General features: G+C 39.6%; 1 protein-coding gene across 1 annotated transcript in view; it reads left to right on the top strand.

Annotated features, from left to right (window-relative positions):
* Positions 1 to 22,465, top strand: part of LOC132215581 (collagen alpha-4(VI) chain-like) — a 101,761-nt gene that overhangs the window by 61,961 nt on the left and 17,335 nt on the right. Inside the window, exons 22-33 of the mRNA XM_059663999.1 lie at positions 4,087 to 4,149; positions 5,768 to 5,830; positions 6,876 to 6,938; positions 7,483 to 7,545; positions 10,036 to 10,086; positions 14,179 to 14,214; positions 14,319 to 14,381; positions 15,708 to 15,770; positions 17,103 to 17,135; positions 18,091 to 18,127; positions 18,793 to 18,804; positions 18,898 to 19,391. Coding sequence (XP_059519982.1) covers positions 4,087 to 4,149; positions 5,768 to 5,830; positions 6,876 to 6,938; positions 7,483 to 7,545; positions 10,036 to 10,086; positions 14,179 to 14,214; positions 14,319 to 14,381; positions 15,708 to 15,770; positions 17,103 to 17,135; positions 18,091 to 18,127; positions 18,793 to 18,804; positions 18,898 to 19,391 — 1,041 coding nt within the window. The remainder of the gene's footprint in view (positions 1 to 4,086; positions 4,150 to 5,767; positions 5,831 to 6,875; positions 6,939 to 7,482; positions 7,546 to 10,035; positions 10,087 to 14,178; positions 14,215 to 14,318; positions 14,382 to 15,707; positions 15,771 to 17,102; positions 17,136 to 18,090; positions 18,128 to 18,792; positions 18,805 to 18,897; positions 19,392 to 22,465) is intronic.

Raw genomic sequence — 22,465 nt, 5'->3', positions numbered from 1 at the left:
AAGGGGATCTCATAGTCACGAACTCAAGGGAAAAGATTGAGTTTTACTATTTCCAAAGGGGAAACGATGTGATCTGAGGGTGGGACGAGGGGATATCTGTGGAAATTGTATTTTACTAAGCATTTATCTAGCACCAGTCACTGTTTTAGACCTTTATTTATATTACCTCATGTAAACCTTTCTAAAGCCCTGGGAGTTATAAGCATTATTGCTTACTTTTTATGGATAAGAGAGGAAATAATATGTAGGTTTAGCAAAGTAATATGTCAGAGGCCACACAGCTAATAGTTGGTGGAGACAGGATTCAAAACCAAAGATCAGAATGCTCTTGGAAATAAGAGTTAAGGTTATTGTGTAGATTTACCTCTAACATAGTCTTGTCATACTATGCTGGCATTTTTTTTTCTAGTATTCTCATGATTTAAGGATGGAGAAGTCAGAAATTGACTTATGTCACCTGTGAGCCTGGAATGGGTGAATGAGAGAGAGAGAAAGAGAGGAGAATATGTGTGTCTGTAGTGTAAGGACATAGGTAATGGGACTCATATGTCTGTAAACCAAGAATGTTGAAAAAGCATGGATATTGAGAAATCCCAAGTCTCAAAAATCCAAACAAGTTTTGTTGACACCAACTAAAGCATTATTTCTTTTAAACAATGTTTAGGATTTGAAATACATTCTTAGATAACCTTTGTGCTATTAGTGAAATCTTAACACTTACAAAATAAATAATGTCTTGAAATATAATTTTATCTCATTGTTTTTATTGCCAAAAAGCCAGAAAGAGACTATAATAGACTAAGCTATATTTTGGAGAAAATTTAATGGCTTGAGGCATGAATTTCCTACTCTTGAATTATTTAATTCTTTTATGATGCTATGTGTAGTTTACCTAAATCCCTGCACAATGGATCCTCTACTCAGTTGGGTCTTGCTTATTTTTGATTTTCTACATCACTCCATCTCTTATGTCTTTCTTTTTTATTTAATTTAAATCAGAGCCAAGCCTGTGGCTAACTTTAAGGTCAACTTGCACTCTCAAGCTTATAGTGAAAACCATTTCTCTGCCCATTCTTCCCCCTTGTTCCTGACTCCCAGATCTTCAGAAACACTCACTTTCATATCTTTGGATTTTTTCTTCCAGTATTATTGCCTTCTTTTTTCTAAATGATGTGTTTACTTTGCTATTTCTTGGTTTTCAGTTTTGGATGTTTTCCTATTGATTGATTTCTTTCTTTCATTTTTTCCTCTTTGTTGACTGGAATTTAGACCTTGATTTACACAGTTTGTTCCTGAATCAGAATATGTTCCCCTTCAGGCTCTTACTATGGGTTCATTTGTGGTATATATTTTATCGTGTTTTCATAGCTAGCCCCTGACCAAGACTTCTCTAAGCTCTTGAAGCTTTTTATACTCAAGAGTAAAGAAAATTTTGTTTTTCTAACCCCCTTTCTCTAGTTCTCTGAACTTAAATAAATGTACTATTATGATAAATTTGTTGTAAAATAAATACATTGGGTGTTCATTGTATGGCGGATTCTTGTTCAGGATGCCCTTTAGGTTATAATGTATTGTGAACCTCTAATTTCTTGTTGATGGAACCTACTGAAGGGTTTTGCCTCCACTTTTATGTGGTAAACCTTGCTTGATACAAGATTAGTTCTATAAGGCAATTTTCTTGAGTTTTAAGCAGTGCAGTAGGAAGAGCTATTTCATTTTTCTCTGATAGTTAAGTATTGGCTTCTCTTTCTTTTTTAAATCCCATATCACCTTTTCCACCATCTTCCTACCCTCCATCCCTCTGGCAACCATCAGTTTGTTCTCTATATCTAAGAATCTGTTTCTGTTTTATTTTGTTTGATTTCCTACTGTGGAGGATAAAGATTTTTCTTAACCGGTCTATCTCCTTCTTTATACACTTTCTCCCAACTTAGCCTTGCAATAAACTTATTTTCTCTAATTTTGATCAATTCAGTCATTGTTCATATAATGACCAGGTCAATATTTACAGCGATATAACTTGTGTTTCCCCAAGTCACCCTTTCTCCCACATTTGCTTTGTGTTCTATGAGCATTTTACTAGTTCATCATAAAGCTCTTTCACAAAACGGACAACCTCCCAATATATTCCAACACAGGAGGTTTCTTTTTCTTGGATTGCTTCTTCCTGGGTCGTCTGTCCTCCTGCTTTCATCAGGACTGATTGCTCTCTGGGCCTCTGTACTGTTTTCATTTTGGGACATTTTTGAACAGCAACCTCTCACTTTGGAAGCAGAGAAAAATGTGTGCGAACTGCTGTCTCTAATAAGAAGCTGCTCCCTTTAATACATTATAATCTTTATGAATATTGTTTGCTCTTTTTCCTATGGAAGCTTTGATTAAAAAAAAAGAAAGAAAGAGAGAGAGATACTTGTAAACTCCAGGGTTAATATGTTTATTCAACATGTCAATAGTTTGCTAGATAACCATTATTGGAGCATTGGTCAAGTACACTCATTTAAGTTTTTGAGACTATAACTTGCTTAAGATCAGCCAATACTATTGGAAGAACATAGCTTATAGAAGCATTGAACTCTAAATTACAGCATTCCCTGGGCTTTGGGAAAATATAGCTTATTACTGACTATGAAAGTAGACATTCTGGCTTTTGCAAGTTGCCTAATAAAATGGAATTCTAAATGAGATTTTATTTATGGAAAAGGTTATATTTTGGCAATAAGGGAAAACCTTAATTTGTTAAGTATGATAAAATTAAAAATATCATTAATTTTTTAAATGTTGTAAAAACTTACCACACTCCTGCAATTATTTTCATATTTGTGTTTTCTTTATTTGCATAAATAATAAGGGGGCTATTATAATGTACATACTATTTTATATTCTGCTTTTCTGTGTTTCCAAATCTTTCTATTTTCATTTTAATATATTATATCTTACTCTGAACAATGATTTACTAGGCTATCAGGTGATTTCTGTCTTGTTATATATCATGTCAGTGATATAAAGAAAAACTGGATTTTAGGTTTTTTGTTTTGTTCTTGCTTTTGCTTTGCTGAAATGATTTCCTAATATAAATATATAGGCATGGGATTATAATAAAAGAGTCTGAGCTTTGCTATATAGAGTCACATTGTTTTAGAAGTGTTGCATTATGAATGTCACTAATGTAACGTGCAAATTAGGCAACATTTCATGACCTGTTTCAAAATTTCTTGCTACATGCCTTTTAAAACTTGGTTCATATTTATAAGTCTATAAATAAACTCTTGAAGTGTAGAGAAATAAAATAGTAATGATTAATAGAAGTGCTTCTCATTTATCTGAATAGTTTTAAAAACTTCAGAAGCATAAGTAATTGATCCACCTATTGATTAATTCTGAGTTGAAGATTTTTTCTCTTTGCAAATCTATGATTAACCAACCAATAGCCTAGTCAACATGAGGGAAAAAAAGGCAGAATAATTCACATTGAGGGCATTATCCTCAATCTTGGAAAATGTATCTTCTCTGTAGAGCTGAAAATATTAATTTGAAGGAGAAATTAAATCAGCTATCAGATGAGTCATTTCAACAGCTCACCGTTTGCCTAGAGAACTAGGTTAATGCTCAGGTTTTTAAATCCAGCTTTTTGCTAGTTTTCTATGTGCTTTATGGGCTTTCGTTCCAGAATGTCACTCTCATTGTTGGGTTCAACATTCTGAGTTTCCTCACATGGCATAAGGGTCCTTCACACAAGTCAGCATTTAGCCCACATTCCTTAAAAGGAATGGATGGGCTTCTTAGTAACCAGTTATTACGTTAAATGGGAATGCGAGTAATTTAAACAAAGCATTTTTGCTTCCAACACTAGCTGAGTCATTGGAAGGAGATGTGCAAAGCCTGGGAAAAAGCAAGGATCTGGCCTTACATTTTCCCAGCATAAGCGGAACTCCCGCCCTGTTTCTCTCCGATTCCACATCCTAAGAGGACTGAGCACAGATTGTCTTTTTCTTGTGATTTTCGGGTGACTTCTTGCAGGGGAGGCTGCCTTCAACAGGAACACTAAAGATGCCCCGGGAACTCACTAAGTCTTATTCATTCTGACAGGGTCTGCGTGGAGAATCTGGTGAAGGTGGTTACCAAGGAGAACCTGGGTATCCAGGCTCACAGGTATCAGTGAACTTGTTTCTAATGCTTATGTCCTAGATATGGCTCTACACTCTTGTGTTTACTCAATAAATCCTTCAGTGGGGGTTGATTATCCCCATTTTACAGGGGAGAATTGGAGGGGGACAGAGAAGTTAGGTAAATTGGCCAATCTCACACAGCTAGTAAGTGGTGAAGATGGGATTCAGACTCCGGAAGTATAGATATAACTCTCTCCTCTTAATTACTGCCTGTTCAGATTACTCTAATCATATTTAATTCATTAAATTTGTATTCATCGTGGCAGAAAAAAATCAGCAACATATTTATGAAGTATATATTATACACAGGGCATTTTGCTAATTGGCCTGGGACATTCAGACCATTAAGGCAAGGATCTTGCCCTCAAGTTCAGTCCATGAGGGTTTTTTGGTAAACTATTCTGTGATAACTATAAATTTAAACTTCTCATCAGTTTTTTGGGAGTCTTCTAAATTTAACCCAAATTCCTCATTCTGTAAACACTTCGGGAATACCCTCTACATCTTTCTTTTTAAAGGTCAAATTGTTTCAAAGTATCCTCAAATGGAAGAACTTAAACACATCAAATTTTACTAGCACATTGAATCATTCTCATTAACTTTAAAAGATCCTACGAGTGTCAGAAGATAATTTGAGAAGGTTTCTGCCATTTTTCCACTTGACAAAGATACTAAAGGAAGAAGTGGGTAATCAATGTGTAATTACAGATTGTATTTGATAGAAAATAGTGTCTGAACAGTGGGGGAAACAACTGAGAGATGTATTTTTGCCTTTTTTTTTTTTTTTGATCACTGGCTCATTTCAAATGTGGACCTCCTGCTACTGTTGTTTCCTGGCCTTCTCCTTTATATTCACTGTATTATACTGCTGAGTGCAAGGGGAGCAGGTTGTGTGGTGAACCATGAGCCGGATAATCGATAAAACCTCTCCTTAATTCTTACTTCCCACTGGCATGTGGGTATGATTCAATACCCACAGAGGTGATCCGATACTTCACGCAGGAGGATAGAAGCCATGATCAATGCTTCTAATAGGAAAGCATTTCTCAGAAAAGCTGGAAAAAATTAAAGTGTCAGAAATCAGTAAAGTAAAATAGATTGGGGAGGAAACGAGCAGCTCTCCAGCAATGTGCCCAGTGAGATTAAGTCACTTACGTGTACTTTTGGTTCTTGGTAAAGTCAGAATACAATTTCTTGTTTAGCCCTTGTGGATATATAAGGAAAAGGTTGAGTTTTCAAAGGAGATCACCATCCTTACAGTTTTTCTTATTCCCCTCTTAAGATTTAAAATTAGTTGGGCGAATTGAAATATAAAAACAATGTTCTCAAACTTTAGTACTCATCAGATTCAACTGGAGAGGTGGTTAAAAATACAGATGTGAATTCTTTGCTTCAGTTGGAATTAGTTTGGAGTAAGTGTACCGGGGGGTGCTCCAGAGTACAAGTGCTGCTTGATTAAAATGTAATAAATGAGATAGTGATGGGCCAGGACACCTTAATTTGTGCTTCCATCAGCATCCAAGATGATTTTGTGGTTACATGGGAAAAAATGGCGTAGCTCTGTAAAAACTGGTTGAATTTTAATTTTATCTTTGGACTAGGGGCCAAGAGGAAGGCAAGCACCACCGGGAGCTTTTGGACAAAAGGGCTTACCGGGTACTCGGGTAGGTTTGGAAAACAAAAAGTTGCAACACAGCTGCTCAGTTCATACACCTGAGTGTTCCTAGACGAATAACATAAAGCCACACTGTTTCTTTCTGGGATCGGTGGGCAGCAGAAATGTCTAGAAATGAGCTAATTTGATGCAGTAGACATTGCTCATCAGGTATATGCCCCCTTCTACTCTAAGTATATAGTGGGAATATAGTGATCAATGAGATTGGGTTTGAACCTCAGGGGTGTGTAACATCAGCTCGTACTTGCCTATGGTGCAACAACAACAACAACAACAGTATAAAAGGGGAATGAGTGTCTAATTTACTCCTCAAAAGCATATAAAGAAGCATTACTATCCCAATTTTATAGATGAGGAAACTGAGGCTCAAAGGGATTAAATTACTTGTCATCTGGGTGGTAAGAGGCTGAACTGGCCTCTAACTTATGTCTCTTAGTACCTGTTCTACAACCCATACAATATCCCGGTGTTTCATAGAAGGGTCAGACCAGATTGGGGCAGATGAATGGAGTGGCTTCCTAAGGAAGGAAGCTTTTGAGATACCTTAAACCTGAGCAGCCTAATTTATGTCAGGGATAAGAGTATCCAGAGATTTAAGATAGCAGATCCAGGAGGGCCTACGCCCTAGTTTTGTCCTCATTCTCTTTCTTGGTTGGGAAAATTCCAGCCCCATAACTGATTGCATTATTTTCATTTGATAATATTTTCTATTTGGGAAGTGTAAAAGTCCCAGCATTTGTCTTCCTGACCTCTTAATCAAACGGTGTTTTCCCCTCAAATAGCCAGGTAGTTCCTTCAATTCTTGGTATGTGGTAGACATGGCCTCTTGCACAGAACATCTCACTTCCCCATCCCATCCCCCAACTAAGGTAAAATGTGTATATTATGCATTTTCTATGTTGGAGGATAAAATTAATTGCATTAAAGATATCCATGAGCATATTACCGCTTCCAAACCATTTCAATAATAACAAGAGAGTCAGATATTTAACTTTGTGGCCCTTTAGGTGATTTTGGTCATGGTCTTGTTACAGGGGAATCCTGGACCTCCAGGGCCAAATGGTTCAAAAGGAAAAGCTGGACCAAGAGGAATGAAGGTAAATGCTAGAGAATATATTCTTCCTGGATTACAACTAGGGTTTTCCTATATGAATCTCTCCTTATGTGATCATTTCCAACATGTGTTTCTGATGTGGTTGGTGATGATAGTGACTGTCCAGTACCTTTTAGTTGGATAGATGGATACAGAGAAGGAAAGACATATAGGCAGACACAGAGAAAGATGAATAGATGGTCCCTTGGATCAGTAGACAAGGACATATCAATAGATAGATAAGTATATGCATTCACCATAAATGCAGATTCACATATTCACACCTAGAAAAAGCCATAGCAATATAAAATTTTGTAACTGGGACTGCATATCTGGTTTTTCAAATTTTCCATAATACCAAATTTTTAATTATATTTTTAGTTTTTAAATATTTAACAAAAGTCTAGAGGAAGATATTTACCTTAGACTGTAGAATGATGCCAGTGGGACTTAAAAAGTGTGACTGTAAAGTTTCTAAGGAAAACTATATAAAATTGTACAAACTCATAGGAGAAAATTAATGTCATCTTTGTCCTTCTTTATATAAGGGAGAGCATGGTGATGCAGGAGAAAGAGGCCCACGGGGTCAGCAAGGACCAAGAGGACAACCCGTAAGTCTAGTTTCTCTGTTTTGGACTCTTGATTGAATTTCTTATTTCTTATTTGTTTGTATTTCACATAAAATTCTAATATTCATCATGAATGTTTGGGGTAACAAATATAACATCATCACCAGAGCTAGTGTGAATATAGAGTCAAAGCCTCTTAAATTTTTCATATATGTAAAGAATCCAAAGATGATTTGGGGTTTATTTTGTCTTTTCACAGAAGAGGAAAGCGCCAGTTAGCCTCTTATGTTTGACAAGGATGTTTTACAAGCATTTGAGCCGTTTAGAAATACAGAGATGCTCAATGAAACATTTTTTTTTCAGGGAAACAAATAAGACAGCCAATCAGAGGTGCAAACTTAGACTGTTAAATTTCAGAGGAAAGGCAGGGGTGGGTATGTAGGTGAGAAGAGATCAACCAAAGTATAACCCATGGATACAGACAATAGGATGATGAAGGCTTGGTGGGGCCAGGGTGGACTAGAAGGGATCATTGGGGGGGAAAAAGGAGACATATGGAATACTTTCAACAATAAAGATTTTAAAAATTATATTTTTATTATCAGTATTACAGAAGTCCCCCCATTTTCCCTCTTTTGGCACCCTCCATCCATCTCCCTCCCCAACCTTGGCCTTCCCCCCACTATTGTCTGTGTCCATTGGTTATGTATATATGCATACGTTGCATGTTCTCTCCACCCACTTCCCCACTGAGATCTGTTATTCTGTTCCATGCACCCATGGAGAGGTGCAAACTTTTAAGGACATGAATTTGATTATCCAGAGCATAGACATAATCTTTGAAGACCAAAGACTGTAAAAGGTTTACTTCAACAGATAACACTTCCAAAGACAGGGCTATGCATTTTCACCTTAGTCATTGCACTGAATATAAGATCGTTAGTTATTTTATGACTATTTTCAATTCTGCGTCTTATTGGGATAGGCTTTATGAGAGCAATGTGTCTTTCCTGAAACTCATATTTCTGAGATTTCTCTCATCAACAGTAGGCAGAACCTGTGTCTGTTTTACACCCAGCACTACAATTGCATTTGTTGGCAAGGCGAGAAAATAAAAGCAGGTCTCAGAAGCTTAAACTTAAATGAGGCAAGGAAAAAAACACACAACTGAACAAGATTATTGTCAAGTGAAATGTAAGGCATCTACACTCAGTTCAGATGATGAAGTTAACACTGTTTGACTTTATTAAAACATTCTGATTTAAAATAATAGCAAAGCTTGTTTCTATTGACCTTTTTTTTGGGACAAACAAAGCTGGGGAGTAATGTCTTTCTTGAAGGTGTCATTTCAGGGATGTTGGGAGGTGTTGGAAACCACAATACACAGTTTTGGTCTCTGGGGTTACAGATACTGAATGCTCTGCATGGAGTAACAGCAAATGAACCTCATCCGCATTCTTTCCTCATTGCCATTCATTTTTGGCAATCTTTTTTATCTTATTTTAATAAGATTTCAAACTTTCCTTCTTAGCTATAAGAATGGCTTAAAATAAAAAATTGTTCTTCTCAGTTAATGTACTTGATTCAGGTGCAATATTTGTCTATTCAGTACAAGGTGCCTGAAAGTTTCTGCATTCACTCTTTATTATAGAAAGCTCACTGTCTATATGTAAAGATGCTAAGATTCTATAGTATTATCAATATTTTCATAATTATTATCATCGGCACTACCTCTACCACCATCACCTCTACCACCACCACCACCATTACCCTGACCAATATCACTGCCACCATCATAACCATCACAACCATTACTACTCCCTGGCCACCATAATCACTATTACCGCCACCATCAGCAGTAGAATAAGGACCACTTACCAAGTACTTGCTCTGTGCCTGGCATCATGCTAAGGATTTTCCATGCACGATCTCACTCAATCTCCCAACCATACTAGATAGATTATATTATTATCCCCATTTAACATATAAGGAAACTGAAGCTTGAAGAGGTTGAGTAACTTGCCTAAGGCTACTCATACAACCAGTGTTGGAAATGGAATAAAAATTCAGGCCTGTCTGGGTTTTCAGTGTATAAACGTATTCACTAAACTACATGGCTTCTATCCACATCTTTCCCCACAAAGTCTGTCTTTATCCCTAGAAATTTACCAATTCTGGAACTTCTCCCATTGTTCCTTTATCCTACAAGGAAAGCAAGTTTGCTCCAGGACGACTTTGTATCGTGATTGGGTTTCTTACACCCATGGTATCGTCTTGCTGAAGAGGGGGTTAAAAATGAAAGAAAATACAACACATTTATTTACATAATGGTCTTTAAAAACTTTAAACCCTATTCCATCCTTATCCTTAGAAGGTAGTCTAGTGTATATCCCATGAGGCTGGGATAAACCTCCATCAAGCCCCTTCTGCCTTCCCCACCTCCTTGCACTGCTGATTTTTCCAAGGGTGCAGATAATATTATCAACCAAGTGTTGATCTGGGTGACTACATCATCTTGTGTCATTTTCTTAGGGTCTATTTGGTCCCGATGGATATGGACATCCGGGAAGAAAAGGAAAAAAGGTGAGAGTTACCTTACAGAGTATTTTGAACTAAAGACTATAGCTTTTATTTTACTAGAATAAGAGTTATTACTCAAGTGGCATGACAGGAATGGTTTCTACGTATTGTTTACGATATGTTGTAGCTGCCAGAGTTTCCTCCTTAAAAAAGAAAAGCTGGTTTTGTCACTCCCTTATTTAAAAATCAAACTCCTCACCTCATCTTCTTTCTACCCACACCAGATATTCCTACCCCAGCTCTGGGCATGCCAGGTTCTTTCCAAGCTCCTTACCTTTGCACACACTCTTGCCTCTATTTGGGGATGTCCTTCTCCATCTCCCTCCTTTGGCCAATTTTTACTCACTTTCTAAAACCAACTCAGATATCAACTTCTTGTGGAAGGCAGAATTTGTTGTCCCATATTCTGTGTTCCCAAAGCACATTGTTCATATTTCTACAGTAGCCCCTTTCCATGTAATTTGTTCCTGCATATTTGTCTACCTCCCAGTTTGTGAACCTGATAGCAGAACTGCATCTTCCTCATTTTTGTATTCCTGGAACAGAGGCTGGCACAGAGTAGGTGCTCAATAAGTATATTTACATATTTCTACTCCCATAAGAAGCTGGTGTTTTAACATGTAGTGAAATGAGTTACAGAGAGAGGTTTTGATGCATGGAAGTCACATGAATCTTGTTAAGTAAATCAAATGTCATTAGCCACAGTTATTCTTGGTTCTTTAGCTTGCAAGTTATAATTACGGCTGCACGAAATAAGTCACTGGGATGTTCAGCGATGCTCAGCTACTTAACAATGTCAGGATTCTGGGCTGGCTTGTCTACAACTCTCTTGTTTCCCTTGTGGCTGCTAGATAGCACCACTGCCATTTTATTGAGCAGGAAAATGCCTCAAACACAGTGATCCGTTAGTATAGATCTGTGGAATGATGAACAGTGTGGGACCTCAGGGATCATCTCCTTTAGCCTTGTTAATTTACAGATAAGAAAATTGAGACTCAGGGAAGTGCAGTAACTTGCCTGTGGTCACATAGCTGGTTAGAGACAGAGCTGAGCATAGAGACTAGTTCTTTGGAGCCCCATCCTGGCAAATTAAGTCTTTCTTCTCCAGGGGAGAGTTCGCATAGCAGGGAATTTGGGCAGAATTCAAATGTGCATGTTTTGAGCCACATACCACCTCTGAGCTGAGCACAAATGCTAGCCTCTGCTTATGGTGATACACGTAACATTGTGGAACACACAGATTCACTCCACATTTGCATGAGTTTTTCCTGGCAAGTCATGGTGGTCTCACTTTAAGTGGTCCTTACTGCTGCTTGGCCAGCAGGCTACATTTTCCTTGTCTGTTCACGCTCCTCTCTCTGAGTGATCTGCATCATACCTGCTTCTTTCCATAGATCATTCCCAGCATAAACAGAGGTGGGAATATCTCTTATGTAAAAAAACACCCAAACCAAACCCCTGATTTAAATATATACTTTCTTAGCCCCATTTCTCTCTGGTAACTCTTTGAAGGAGTAGGTCTATACCCATGGTTCCACTGCAGCTGATTTTACCCTCCAGGGGGCATTTGGCAATGTCTGAAGGTATTTTGGTTGTCAAAACTGGGGGAAGGGATGCTATCGTAAGTAGAGACCAGAGATACTATTTTTCGTCCTATATACAATCCACAGGACAGCTCCTCACAACAAAGAACCCTTAGGTCTCAAATGTCAGCAGTGCCGGGGTTAGAAGCTCCGCTTTCTTTCCTCTGGTTTGCTAACTAATGACAATTGAGGCTTCATCCCTTGGCTTTCCCCACCCAACTACATGCTTTGGTTGAGGTAAAACCCATGGTGCTAAGTCCAGTGGTCAGTTCTCTGCCCTCATCATATTCCATGTCTCAGCAGCACTTGACGAAGATGATCCTGGGCTTGCTTGTTCTTGAAACCTTTCCTGTCTCATCTGCCAGAACACCCACTTTCCTGGTTTTCACTGGCTGTTCTTTCTCAGTCTCCTTTGCCAGATCTTCTGAAAATGTTCCTGAGCTCTAACTATTGAATCTCCTTACATTTTTCTCCCCTTTACTCACTCCTTAGGTGAGTTTATCCAGTCCCATGGCATCAAGTGCCATCTAATCTGTGATCTCCAGTTTATTTCTTCACCTTGGATCAATCTCCTAAACAAACTCCAAATGTTTCCACTTGTCTATCTAATAGGCACCTTAAAAGTGGCATGTTCCAAAGCAATATTTCTCTTCTTCTTTTGTTTGTGAACCTTTTAGTATGAAAATATTCAAACATATATACAAGTGGAAAGACATATAATAATGCCTCCTCCCATGGATCCATCACTTAGCTCAAACAGTGCAATGCCCTTCACCAATTTTGCTTTGTTTTATTTCTACTCCCACCCACTTATCATCTCACCATTTTTTAGAAGCAAATCCCAGATATCATATATTTCATACATAAATATTTCAAGTTGCATTTCTGAAATATTCGTTAAAAAGATAATAACCACATCTAAGAATCAACCATAATCCTTTAATATCATCAAACATCCAGGGAGTCAAAACTGATTTGGCTGACAGCCTGCTCCTCCTCCAACCTTCCCTGTCTCAGGAGGGGAGACTCCGTCCTGCTAGTTACTCAAGACAGACACTTGCAGTATCTTTAATAAGTGTCTTTCTCTAACCCCCTACCATTAATCCATCAACAAATAATGGTGAGTCTACTTTCAAAATACATCCAGCATTTCATCACTTTGCATCCCAACCACTGCCACCCTCTGGGCCAAGCCAGCATGATTTCCCACCTGGATTACAGCAGTAGGCACCTAACTGGCCTCTCTGCTCCCACCCTTGCCTCACCTAGTTAGTTCTTCATGCAACAGCCAGAGCCTCCTTTAAAACACATAGTCAGATCATGCCACTCTGTTACTCAAAGCCAAGCTGTGGCTCCTGATATCATTCAGAGTTAATCCCACTGGTCCCTACAAGACTACACAGTCTAGCCCCTCTGTGAACTCTCTGACCTCATTTCCTCCTCCTCCCTCACCCCAACCCCATCCTGCTTCAGTGTTCCTCAAGCATGGCACACTCTTACCTCAGGGTTTTTAAAAAATATGTTTTTTATTGATTCTTAGAGAGAGAGGAAGGGAGAAGGATATATAGAGAGAAACATCCATGAGAGAAAGATATCCATTGGCTGCCTCCTACACGCCCCCTACTGGGAATTGAGGCCAGAACTCGGGCATGTGCCCTGACCAGGAATCGAACCAGGGACCTCTTGGTTCATGGGCTGATGCTCAATCACTGAACCACACTGGCTGGGCTTGCGTCAGGGTTTTTTTTTTTTGTTTTTTTTTAAATGTTCTTCCCTCTGCCTGAAATGCTCTTCTCCCAGATATTTGCTTGGCTTGCTTCCTCAAGCTGGCATAAGCTGGTCTTTGCCCTAATGCCATCTTTACTGAAAGGCTTTGTCTGACCACCATATATAAAATAGTGTCCCCGTTCCCCCCATTTACCCATGTCATTCTTTGTCCCTTAATCGCCTTTCTGGAATAGCATTTATCTCTTCCCGATGTATTATACCTCTCTTCCTCACTAGTGGGTAAGTTCCATGATAGCAGGGGTGTTTGTTCTGTTCACTGCTGAATTCCCAGTGCTTAAGGAAGTGCCTGGCACACAGTAAGTGCTAAATAAACGTTTGTTGAATGAATAATTGCTTTGTGGTGTGCCTTTGATCTGACAATGAGGATCTGCTTCCCAGCAGTCAGTTTGATGCTCCTTCCCTCGTTTTCCACGGGATGGGGCCTCTGGTTACTTAAACTGATAGGTTAAAATGCTTAAGAAGGCAGTTTTATTACACCTGTATCAAGGAAGGTGAGGGATTTGTAAAAATCATGTGCGAGTTGTTTCACAATGAATTGTAGGAATAAAACATGGCCACTTGAGATTAGCTCAAGATAATGTTTGATAAAGTTGTTTTCTCTGGTTCCTGTTTGGGTCTTTTCCCTCAAAAAGTTATTATTTCTCCCCCCCCCCACCCCAAAGAATTTCAAAGAAAGATATAACAACATGACTTAAACAAGACCGTTTCTCATTTCTGACCCTAGGGTCAACCTGGATTTCCTGGCTATCCTGGCACACAAGTAAGAAGATAGCTTCCCGGGACTGGCAGCTGGTATGCAGCATGTGTCATTTGTTTGTGCTTATTTTTCTTTACACTCAAGGTTTTGCTTTTGATTCTATCAAGGGAGAAGATGGTGACCCAGGCCATCGAGGAGAGAAGGGGGCAAAGGGAATCAGAGGGAAGAGGGTAAGAATCAAAGGAATTTCCCAAGATCTAGAAAGGCCTATATCATGACACTCTACTCAGAGGAGCATATTTCCATTGGTTTATTGGGCTTCTTAGAAGGAAACCCAGGTCATCCTCAGGCAGGCACGTTGCACACCCTCCTTGGGCTCACTCCCCACTGGATCCCACTCTTGTTTACCTTCTGAATGCAAATGCAGCTCCCCAACCATAACAGAAAAATCCAAGTTGGCGTTTCCGTTATGCAATATCAACCTTTAAAAAATTAGTTTGGAGGCACGTCTGTCATTGATATACCTAGCTATCCTTTGGGAATGGTATTGTTTTAGCTGCAGAGCAAATGTTGCTGTTTCTTTGAGATTCTTCCAAACCTTAGCCTTCTCTTAGCTTTTTTAGGACTACACTCTCATGAATGTGGCTGCCATTTTGGTGGACTTTGAGCTGTATTTTCACTGTGCTTTATAGAGTCTACCATTAAAAATCTATTCCTTCAGGGACTGAAGATTCAAGCTTGAAGAGCCAGAATCACTAGCATCTCTTTTTGGAAAGAGAAACCCTGTGGATACCTAAGACCTTGGTTGTGTTTAGCTGATAGACATTAGAGAGCAAGGCCTTGTGGGAAGAGGACATGGACCAGTGTTCAGTGTAAGAAAAGAGGAAAGGAAAGGGGATGTATATATTTTTAGGAACTCAATAACTGGTATTTTTATACACTGGCAAGGACATAAAGACAAATTTGATGTATGCCTAACTTGGCTTGCTACTGGCTAATTTTGCTCAGCTAAACCTAGCTCTCTGGTTTCTAATTTTAAAAAGATAAAACATCAATTATATGCAAGTAATGCTATGTCAGTTCAAATACCTGTAAAATAAGCAGCGAATCCATGATTAGCATACACCTTTTCTCATACATTGAAGACCAGAAGGGGGTAGAAGAGCTTTTTCTTTCTCTTGATCCCACACCTTCAATGCATACTCGATGCATCTTTTAATTATGTGACCTGGAGGCTCAACTGAATACGACATCCTTTAAGGCTGTTTGGAAATATGTACATGTTGACTGGAATTAGGGGTGTGTGTGTGTGTGTGTGTGTGTGTGTGTGTGTGTGTGTGTGTGTGTGGAGGGGGTGGATTTAGATGGTTTCCATAGAGATCCCTCCTCTTTCTGGTTTCTGTGTCTCACTCCACTGATCACAGTGCATAAACTAATGGGTCTATAGTAGACTCGTTGTACCTTAGGTATAATGACAACTTGATATCTCAAAGTGACGGCTGTAATAGAGTTATATTCAAGGTGGGAAGCTTATTCCTCTGGTTGGTCATTTTTAGGGTAATGCTGGCTTTCCAGGATTTGTTGGAACTCCAGGTGACCAAGGCCCTCCAGGACCACGGGTAACATGGACTCTTCTCTTTTCTCTTATTGTCAACCTTGTGTAAAAATGAATAAAGATTTGATAAGAGGCATCTCTAAAAAAAAAATGAACATTTGGGACACACCAGAGGATCTATTAGGGAATGGGCCAAATTTGCTTTACATTCGCTTCAAGTCCTTACAGAGTTTATTGATTCAACATAAATGTTTCACTTGGAAGATGGGGAAGATATTAGAGAGGCTGGAGATGTGTGAATCTGTCATAATACATAAACCCATACATAATATTCACTGGATAATGAGTTTATCAGTGTCAATAAGATGAGCAACAACATTTATGCCAAAACTAGAAGGAAATCCTAACAGAAGAGACATTTATGTACTCTTAACTGAACTGACAATGTTGCAAGCCCACAAATATTTTTCTAATTCCACGGAAGGTCATTTGGTATGAAAGGAAAGACTTGGGGCTATTGCCATTTTGCCCCATGGCTCATCCTAGAGTGAGTCAGCCATAGGTTGAACCTAGTGGTTTCACTTCTGTGAAGGTACAACGAAGTCACAGAATAAAAAAAATCTTAGCCCTAGCTGGTTTGGCTCAGTGGATAGAGCACTGGACTATGGACCTTCCAGTCCTAGGTTTGATTCCGGTCAAGGGTACATGCTTGGGTTGCTGGCTCGATCCCCAGTAGGGGGTGTGCAGAAGGCAGCTGATCGGTGATACTCTGTCATCATTGATGTTTCTCTCTTTCCCTCTCCCTTCCTCTCTGAAATCAATAAAAATATATTTTAAAAAATATCTTAGAAGGATCACCCATGCCCATTATGCAGATGAAAATATAAATACAAAGGTTGAGATTTTAGTGACCTGCTCAAGCTCACACATTATTACTACCTTGTAGAGTCTAAATAAGGCAGCTCTCATTCTGAAGGGTCCAGGGAAGATTTGTTAAGTTCTTAGGCAAAGGCAAGGTGGTAGTGGGTGGCTGGAGGAGGAAGGGTAGGGGAGGACTGGGTTCTACTTTAGAACTGTTAGGAATGGCCCTGAAATCTTGAAGGGCCTTTTTTCCCCTGAATTATATCCTAAACTGTGGCTTTGTCTCAAAATGACTTGATCTTCTAAAAGTTATGTACCATGTACCTGGGCATCCTGGACTCCAAGGTCTGGGACATACCTCCTAGGCACTCTGACCTCCTTTTTTAATGGGTCAGGCAGAACTTCAGGGCCAAGAGTGAAGGGCAGAAGTGGTCCATTGACCCTGGTGAACTTTATAAGAACCTCTGCCACCTCAGGATAAAAATGTACCGGACCTCAGAATTTTGCATCTTAAATCTGTTTCTGTTCTTTCCAGGGCATCAAGGGCCCCAGAGGCTTGGCAGTGATGGTAAGTGAATATTTTAATTCTAAACTGCATTCTTTTCAGAACACAGAGCTTTCCACTTTGACAAAACAGAAATCTATAAAGATTCTTTAGTTTTGCCTCTTATGAATTCTGTTAGTACTTTAAGTTTATAGACTTTACCAAATCAAATAAAAAGAGTAGAATAATATTTTGAATCCTGGAGGGGATCTGGATGTTTTTGAGTAATACCAGTTGACATGAAAGGAAAGATTGAGGCCACGCCCCTACAATATGCCTTTTTGTGAAGTTCAAAAATTGCTTATAAAGTATTTATAAGCCAACATACAGCACAGCCCTGGGCTTTGTGTCTCATGGAACACCTGGAAACAATCTCAAAAGTTATGATTTTTTTTTTTTATGTTCCAAGTACAAACATACTATTGGTGGGTGGAGGGAGGAAGTGGGGACAACTGAGGAGCAGGAAGTGAAGGGGCTGAGGAAGAACAGGACAGAGAGGAGGGGATCAAAGGAATGAAGCACAATTCTAGGGGAGGTGTTAGGAGTACCTGTCTTGGCAGTCATTCTAAAGAAGTGTGCCAGGATTTGTTAATATAGAGAGCCAAAAATTGAAGGCATTTCTTTGCCTTCTGTGCTGGGATTCCTGGGTTTATACTTTTTCAAAATCAGATTTGAGTCCTTTGCTTTGTGAGGCAGATAAAAAAAGAAAAGAGAATTACTCTTATCTATCTATCTCTAATAATATAGGCATTATCTGTATGTAAAATATTTTATAAGTGCTTTAAAATACCCACCGGATCCAGAAATATACCTGCTGGATGGTTTTAATTGCTGTAACAATTTTCAGGTTTTCTGTGGCAGCTTAAAAAGCTTCAGATAGGGACTGATGATATCCACATGACATTTCTAAGTCACCAGGAGGAATATACTTCAAATTAAATGCTTTTTCCTTTTTTCTCTCTCTCCATCTTTCTAACAGCCTTGTGAAATCATCGATGTCATACGAGGAAACTGCCGTAAGTTGTTTGAAAAAGGCTCAAAAGGAGCCAGTGGTGTGAAAAGAGGATGAATCATGGATTGGGGACATAAGTCACTGTGGATTTGACTGAGGTTGGGAGGCACCATTGTCCATCATGAAAGGCTCCTATAAATAAATATATTTAGCTCGGTCCCCACTTGGATAACTAATCTTCCTCAGTGTGGCCTTAGAAATGAAATGGTCAAAATGCGTATCATCTCAGTATGATTCCACTGTATGGTATGGTAGCCCATGAAATGCAGTGGTAATTGCACTCCTGCATGACTGCATCTTGGTGTTTCTTATCACAAAGCAGGCAAAGAGAAGCTTTGTTCTTTTGTTGTTGTTTTTAATCTTCACCTGAGGATATTTTTTTCCATTGATCTTTAGAGAGAGGGGAAGAGAGGGAGGAGGAAAGACAGAGAGAAACATCGATGTGAAAGAGACCAATTGATTGGTTGTCTCCCGCACACACCCGACCAGGGCTGGGGATCAAGCATTTAACCTGAGCTACATGACCTTGACCAGAATCGAACCCAAGACCCTTCAGTCTGCGGGGCCCATGCTCTAACCACTAGGCAGAAGCACTCACATGGAAAACCTACCACTACTCATGTGAACTAACAATGTCCTCTTTTCTCTCCAAAATAATTTCCCTTCCAGCGTGTTCAGCAGGTAAATAATATTTTTTTTTCTTCTTATTCACTCAAATCTTCACTTGTTAGAGGCATTGCCGAAAATCTTAAATCCGTGTTTCCATGTGTCAAGGTGTTTCCAAGTGCCCAGTGTTCCCGACCGAAGTGGTCTTTGCCTTGGACATGTCAAATGACATCTCCGACTTGGATTTTGAGAGGATGAGAGACATTTTATTATCTCTGTTGATGAAGATGGAAATAAGTGAGAGTAACTGCCCAAAGGGTGCGCGAGTGGCCATCGTTTCATACAACGACAAAATAGATTACCTGATTCGCTTCTCGGACTACAGGGGGAAGCCCGCCCTCCTCCAGGCAGTCAGGAAAATCCGCCGGGAAAGGTCATCGGGCAGCAGGAACCTTGGGGCCGCCATGAGGTTTGTGGCAAGGCATGGATTCAAACGTGTGCGCTCGGGCCTTCTCACGAGGAAAGTGGCTGTGTTCTTCCAGGCGGGCTGGGCCTATGATGCGGAGTCCGTCAGCACGGCCACGCTGGAGCTCGGTGCGCTCGACATCACCCCTGCAGTCATCACCTTCACAGAGGAGCACAACCTCCCGGATGCCCTGGTGGTATGTGGGGGAACCCCTCGGGGGGCAGGGGAACTGGGTCAGTTAGTACAGGTCCTTACCTCTCCATCAAGGACCACAGGAGGAATGAGAGCTGTTCAAGGGAAGAATTTCCCAGAAATTGATGTGTATGCATGGAGGGTGTATTCATTATGGACTCTGCTATTAGTGCTGGCTGGCCATTCTTGAGCACATACTTTGTGCTATGTACCTCATAAATTATTTAATTATTCCCCAAACTCTGTAAGTTAGGTTTATTGTATATCTCCATTTCAGAAATAAGAAAACTGAGGCTTGGAGACGTTAAGTCTGTCACTGAAAGTCAAGTATCTAGTTGGTGGCAGACTGATGTCTGCCTTTAGAGCTTATGTTAAACCACAGTTCTAAGTTGTTTTGTGGGGGTCCACAGGATATAATTTTCTTTTCTCACTTGGGTCTAGAAAATACATATCCATAGAGGAAAGCAGATAATGTGGACTGATTTTAAGTGAAGAGCTGGTTGGGTTTTTATATGTTTACACCCCCATATATGTGCTATTGGCTGGGGAGTCCAACTTGGGGATGAGACCTTACACTTCTCAGGGCAAACCTTCACAGTTTTTATAGCCCTCTGAAATCTCAGCTGCTGCCCAGAGGGGGGGGCGGGCGGTGGTGGGCGGGAGGCGTGGGGCGGGCAGCCCTTTCACATACCCTTCCTACCAGTCTCACTGAGGCTTCTTCTGTAAATCCTTGCTTATAAGACTTATTTTCAGCTAGTCTTCAGTTGGTTATTCAGGTTGATTGCTCTATATTTTAATTGTAATTCCAGTTTGGTCCTGGGAGGAACTGAGTGTAACATCCACCTACTCCACTCACCATCTTGGATCTAAGTTGCTATTCTCTACTTAAGAGCCTCCCAGAGGCTTATGAGTGTCAGGTTGAGCCATGTGACATTGCCAATATTCAATTGTTTTTGACTGGAAAAAATGGAAATGTCATATCATTCGACCTAATAGCTAATGAGTTTGGCTGGGCTAGACTACTTCATTTTCTTTGGAGGTTGAGTGTGCAATAGCAGCAGTAGGTGAGAGATTTTGTTGACACAGCTGTGAATATACTTCTAAGAATCAATAGATAAAATTGTGACAGCTTGAAAACTGATGGAAAGGATGGACAGATATTTTGGGCTTTGAGAAACAAAGTTAAAATGCAGAGGGTGCATTCCTTGTTCAGGGTACGTCCTTTTTGCCTAGCACAGTGGTTCTCAACCTTCTGGCCCTTTAAATACAGTTCCTCATGTTGTGGTCCAACCATAAAATTATTTTCGTTGCCACTTCATAACCGTAATGTTGCTACTGTTATGAATGGTAATGTAAATATCTGATACGCAGGATGGTCTTAGGTGACCCCTGTGAAAGGGTCATTCGACTGCCAAAGGGGTCGAGACCCACAGGTTGAGAACCGCTGGCCTAGCAGGCTGCCTGGACAGGGATGGGTTAGTGGGGATGGAGGCAACTCTCAATGACCTCCTGAAAGGAGTAATAAAGGCAGAGTATAAACAAATAATGGTTTACATTAGAGATGTAGGTTTTGTCTTTGACTCTTTCATCAATAATGAGGTGACTTTGGAAAAGTCACTTCAACTTTCTGAGTTTCATTTTGCTCAGCTCTAAAATGGAGAGGGTCACAACTAGACATTATCTAGGCTTCTTGCCAGGTGTAACTATCTATTTTCTGGAAGGCATTTCCCTAATGATCGGAGAGTGATATGTAGGGTAAAGTTACATCCCTCAAATGCTCATCAGTGCTGCTGTCTGAGAGCAGACAGTACTTGGATCTGATGTAGAGACGATCCTTCCCCAAGAGGTTCTTGCCCTCTTTGTTGCTTTAGGTTCCGAGTAACAGGATATAGTGGCTTGTGAGAAGAACTTGCCTGCTTACATATTCATGGGCCTCATTCCTGTCACTTCTATCTGCTCTCCTCTCCATCTTGGACATATTCTTGCCCCAGGATGCTGGGACACCACTCTGTTCCTTAAATTTAACAATTTAGAAATGATGTTAAATGGTGCTTGCCAGCTCAAATGTAATAAATGACCTCATTTCTGGTGATAATAGCAAGGAGATAAACTGTGAAAACGAGAACCGCCTTTCAGGGCCTTTTAGAAAAATCTTCATTTCTTTACAACTGGGCATATTGCAACATTAACCTCCCTTATCCTGGGCTCTATTTGTAGGGGAGTCCAGTTAGGAGAGTGTGAATTTCCTGTGACTTTTCTTCTGAATGATCTGCCTAGGGCTTTCCTTGACTATCTGTGGAGACTTTGTCTTTCACCTCTATATTATTTTATTTTTCAGAACAACACCTAGATGCTTCTGGCAAAATGATGGTTATTCAATTTGAAACAATTATATAAACAGATGCCCTAACGTCTCAGTCCATTTAAACATGCTTGGAGGCTGTGGGTATATTGAAAAGATTCTTTAAACCATCCATTGAGTCCTCTCAGCCCTGGATAAAAGAATATTACAGCATTTGGACTATTTGAGCCTAATCCCATTGTCAAGAAGTGTTCAAGGGTCTCAAAACATGACTTCATTCACCCAATTTTTTAAAAGTTAAAAACCAGGGGATTACAGGAAAAATGCAATTTGTGTGCCAGATTTCAAATTTAATTTTTCTTTATAAAAAATATAGCATATGTTCCCTTGAAACAATACTTAAGAAAATAGCTCATGTTTATTGAGCCAGGCTCCGTTCTAAGATCTTCCCACTTATTGATTCACTTAATTCCAGTGAGATAACTATTAATATGGGCTCATGTTTTAAATGATGAAACTAAGAGACGTTAACTTGCTCAAGGTTTGGAATTCCCATTAGCAATGAGGTTTTAATTAGGAAGTCAAAAATAGGAAGAGAGTTTAGAAGTTCAAAGTTCTTTCCATGCATTAATTTATTTTATCTTTACAACAATACTATGAGATAGATCTATGAACTGGCCCTATTTCTATTTGTGTATTGTTCTTAAAAAAAAACAAACCCTAAAGAATGGATTTGGATTTCTGACTATCATGAAGATAAAAAGTAAAATGAACTT

The sequence above is a fragment of the Myotis daubentonii genome, chromosome 14 (genome assembly GCF_963259705.1).
Source record: "Myotis daubentonii chromosome 14, mMyoDau2.1, whole genome shotgun sequence".
Classification (NCBI taxonomy): Eukaryota; Metazoa; Chordata; class Mammalia; order Chiroptera; family Vespertilionidae; genus Myotis; species Myotis daubentonii.
This window is presented reverse-complemented; position numbering and strand designations above follow the sequence as displayed.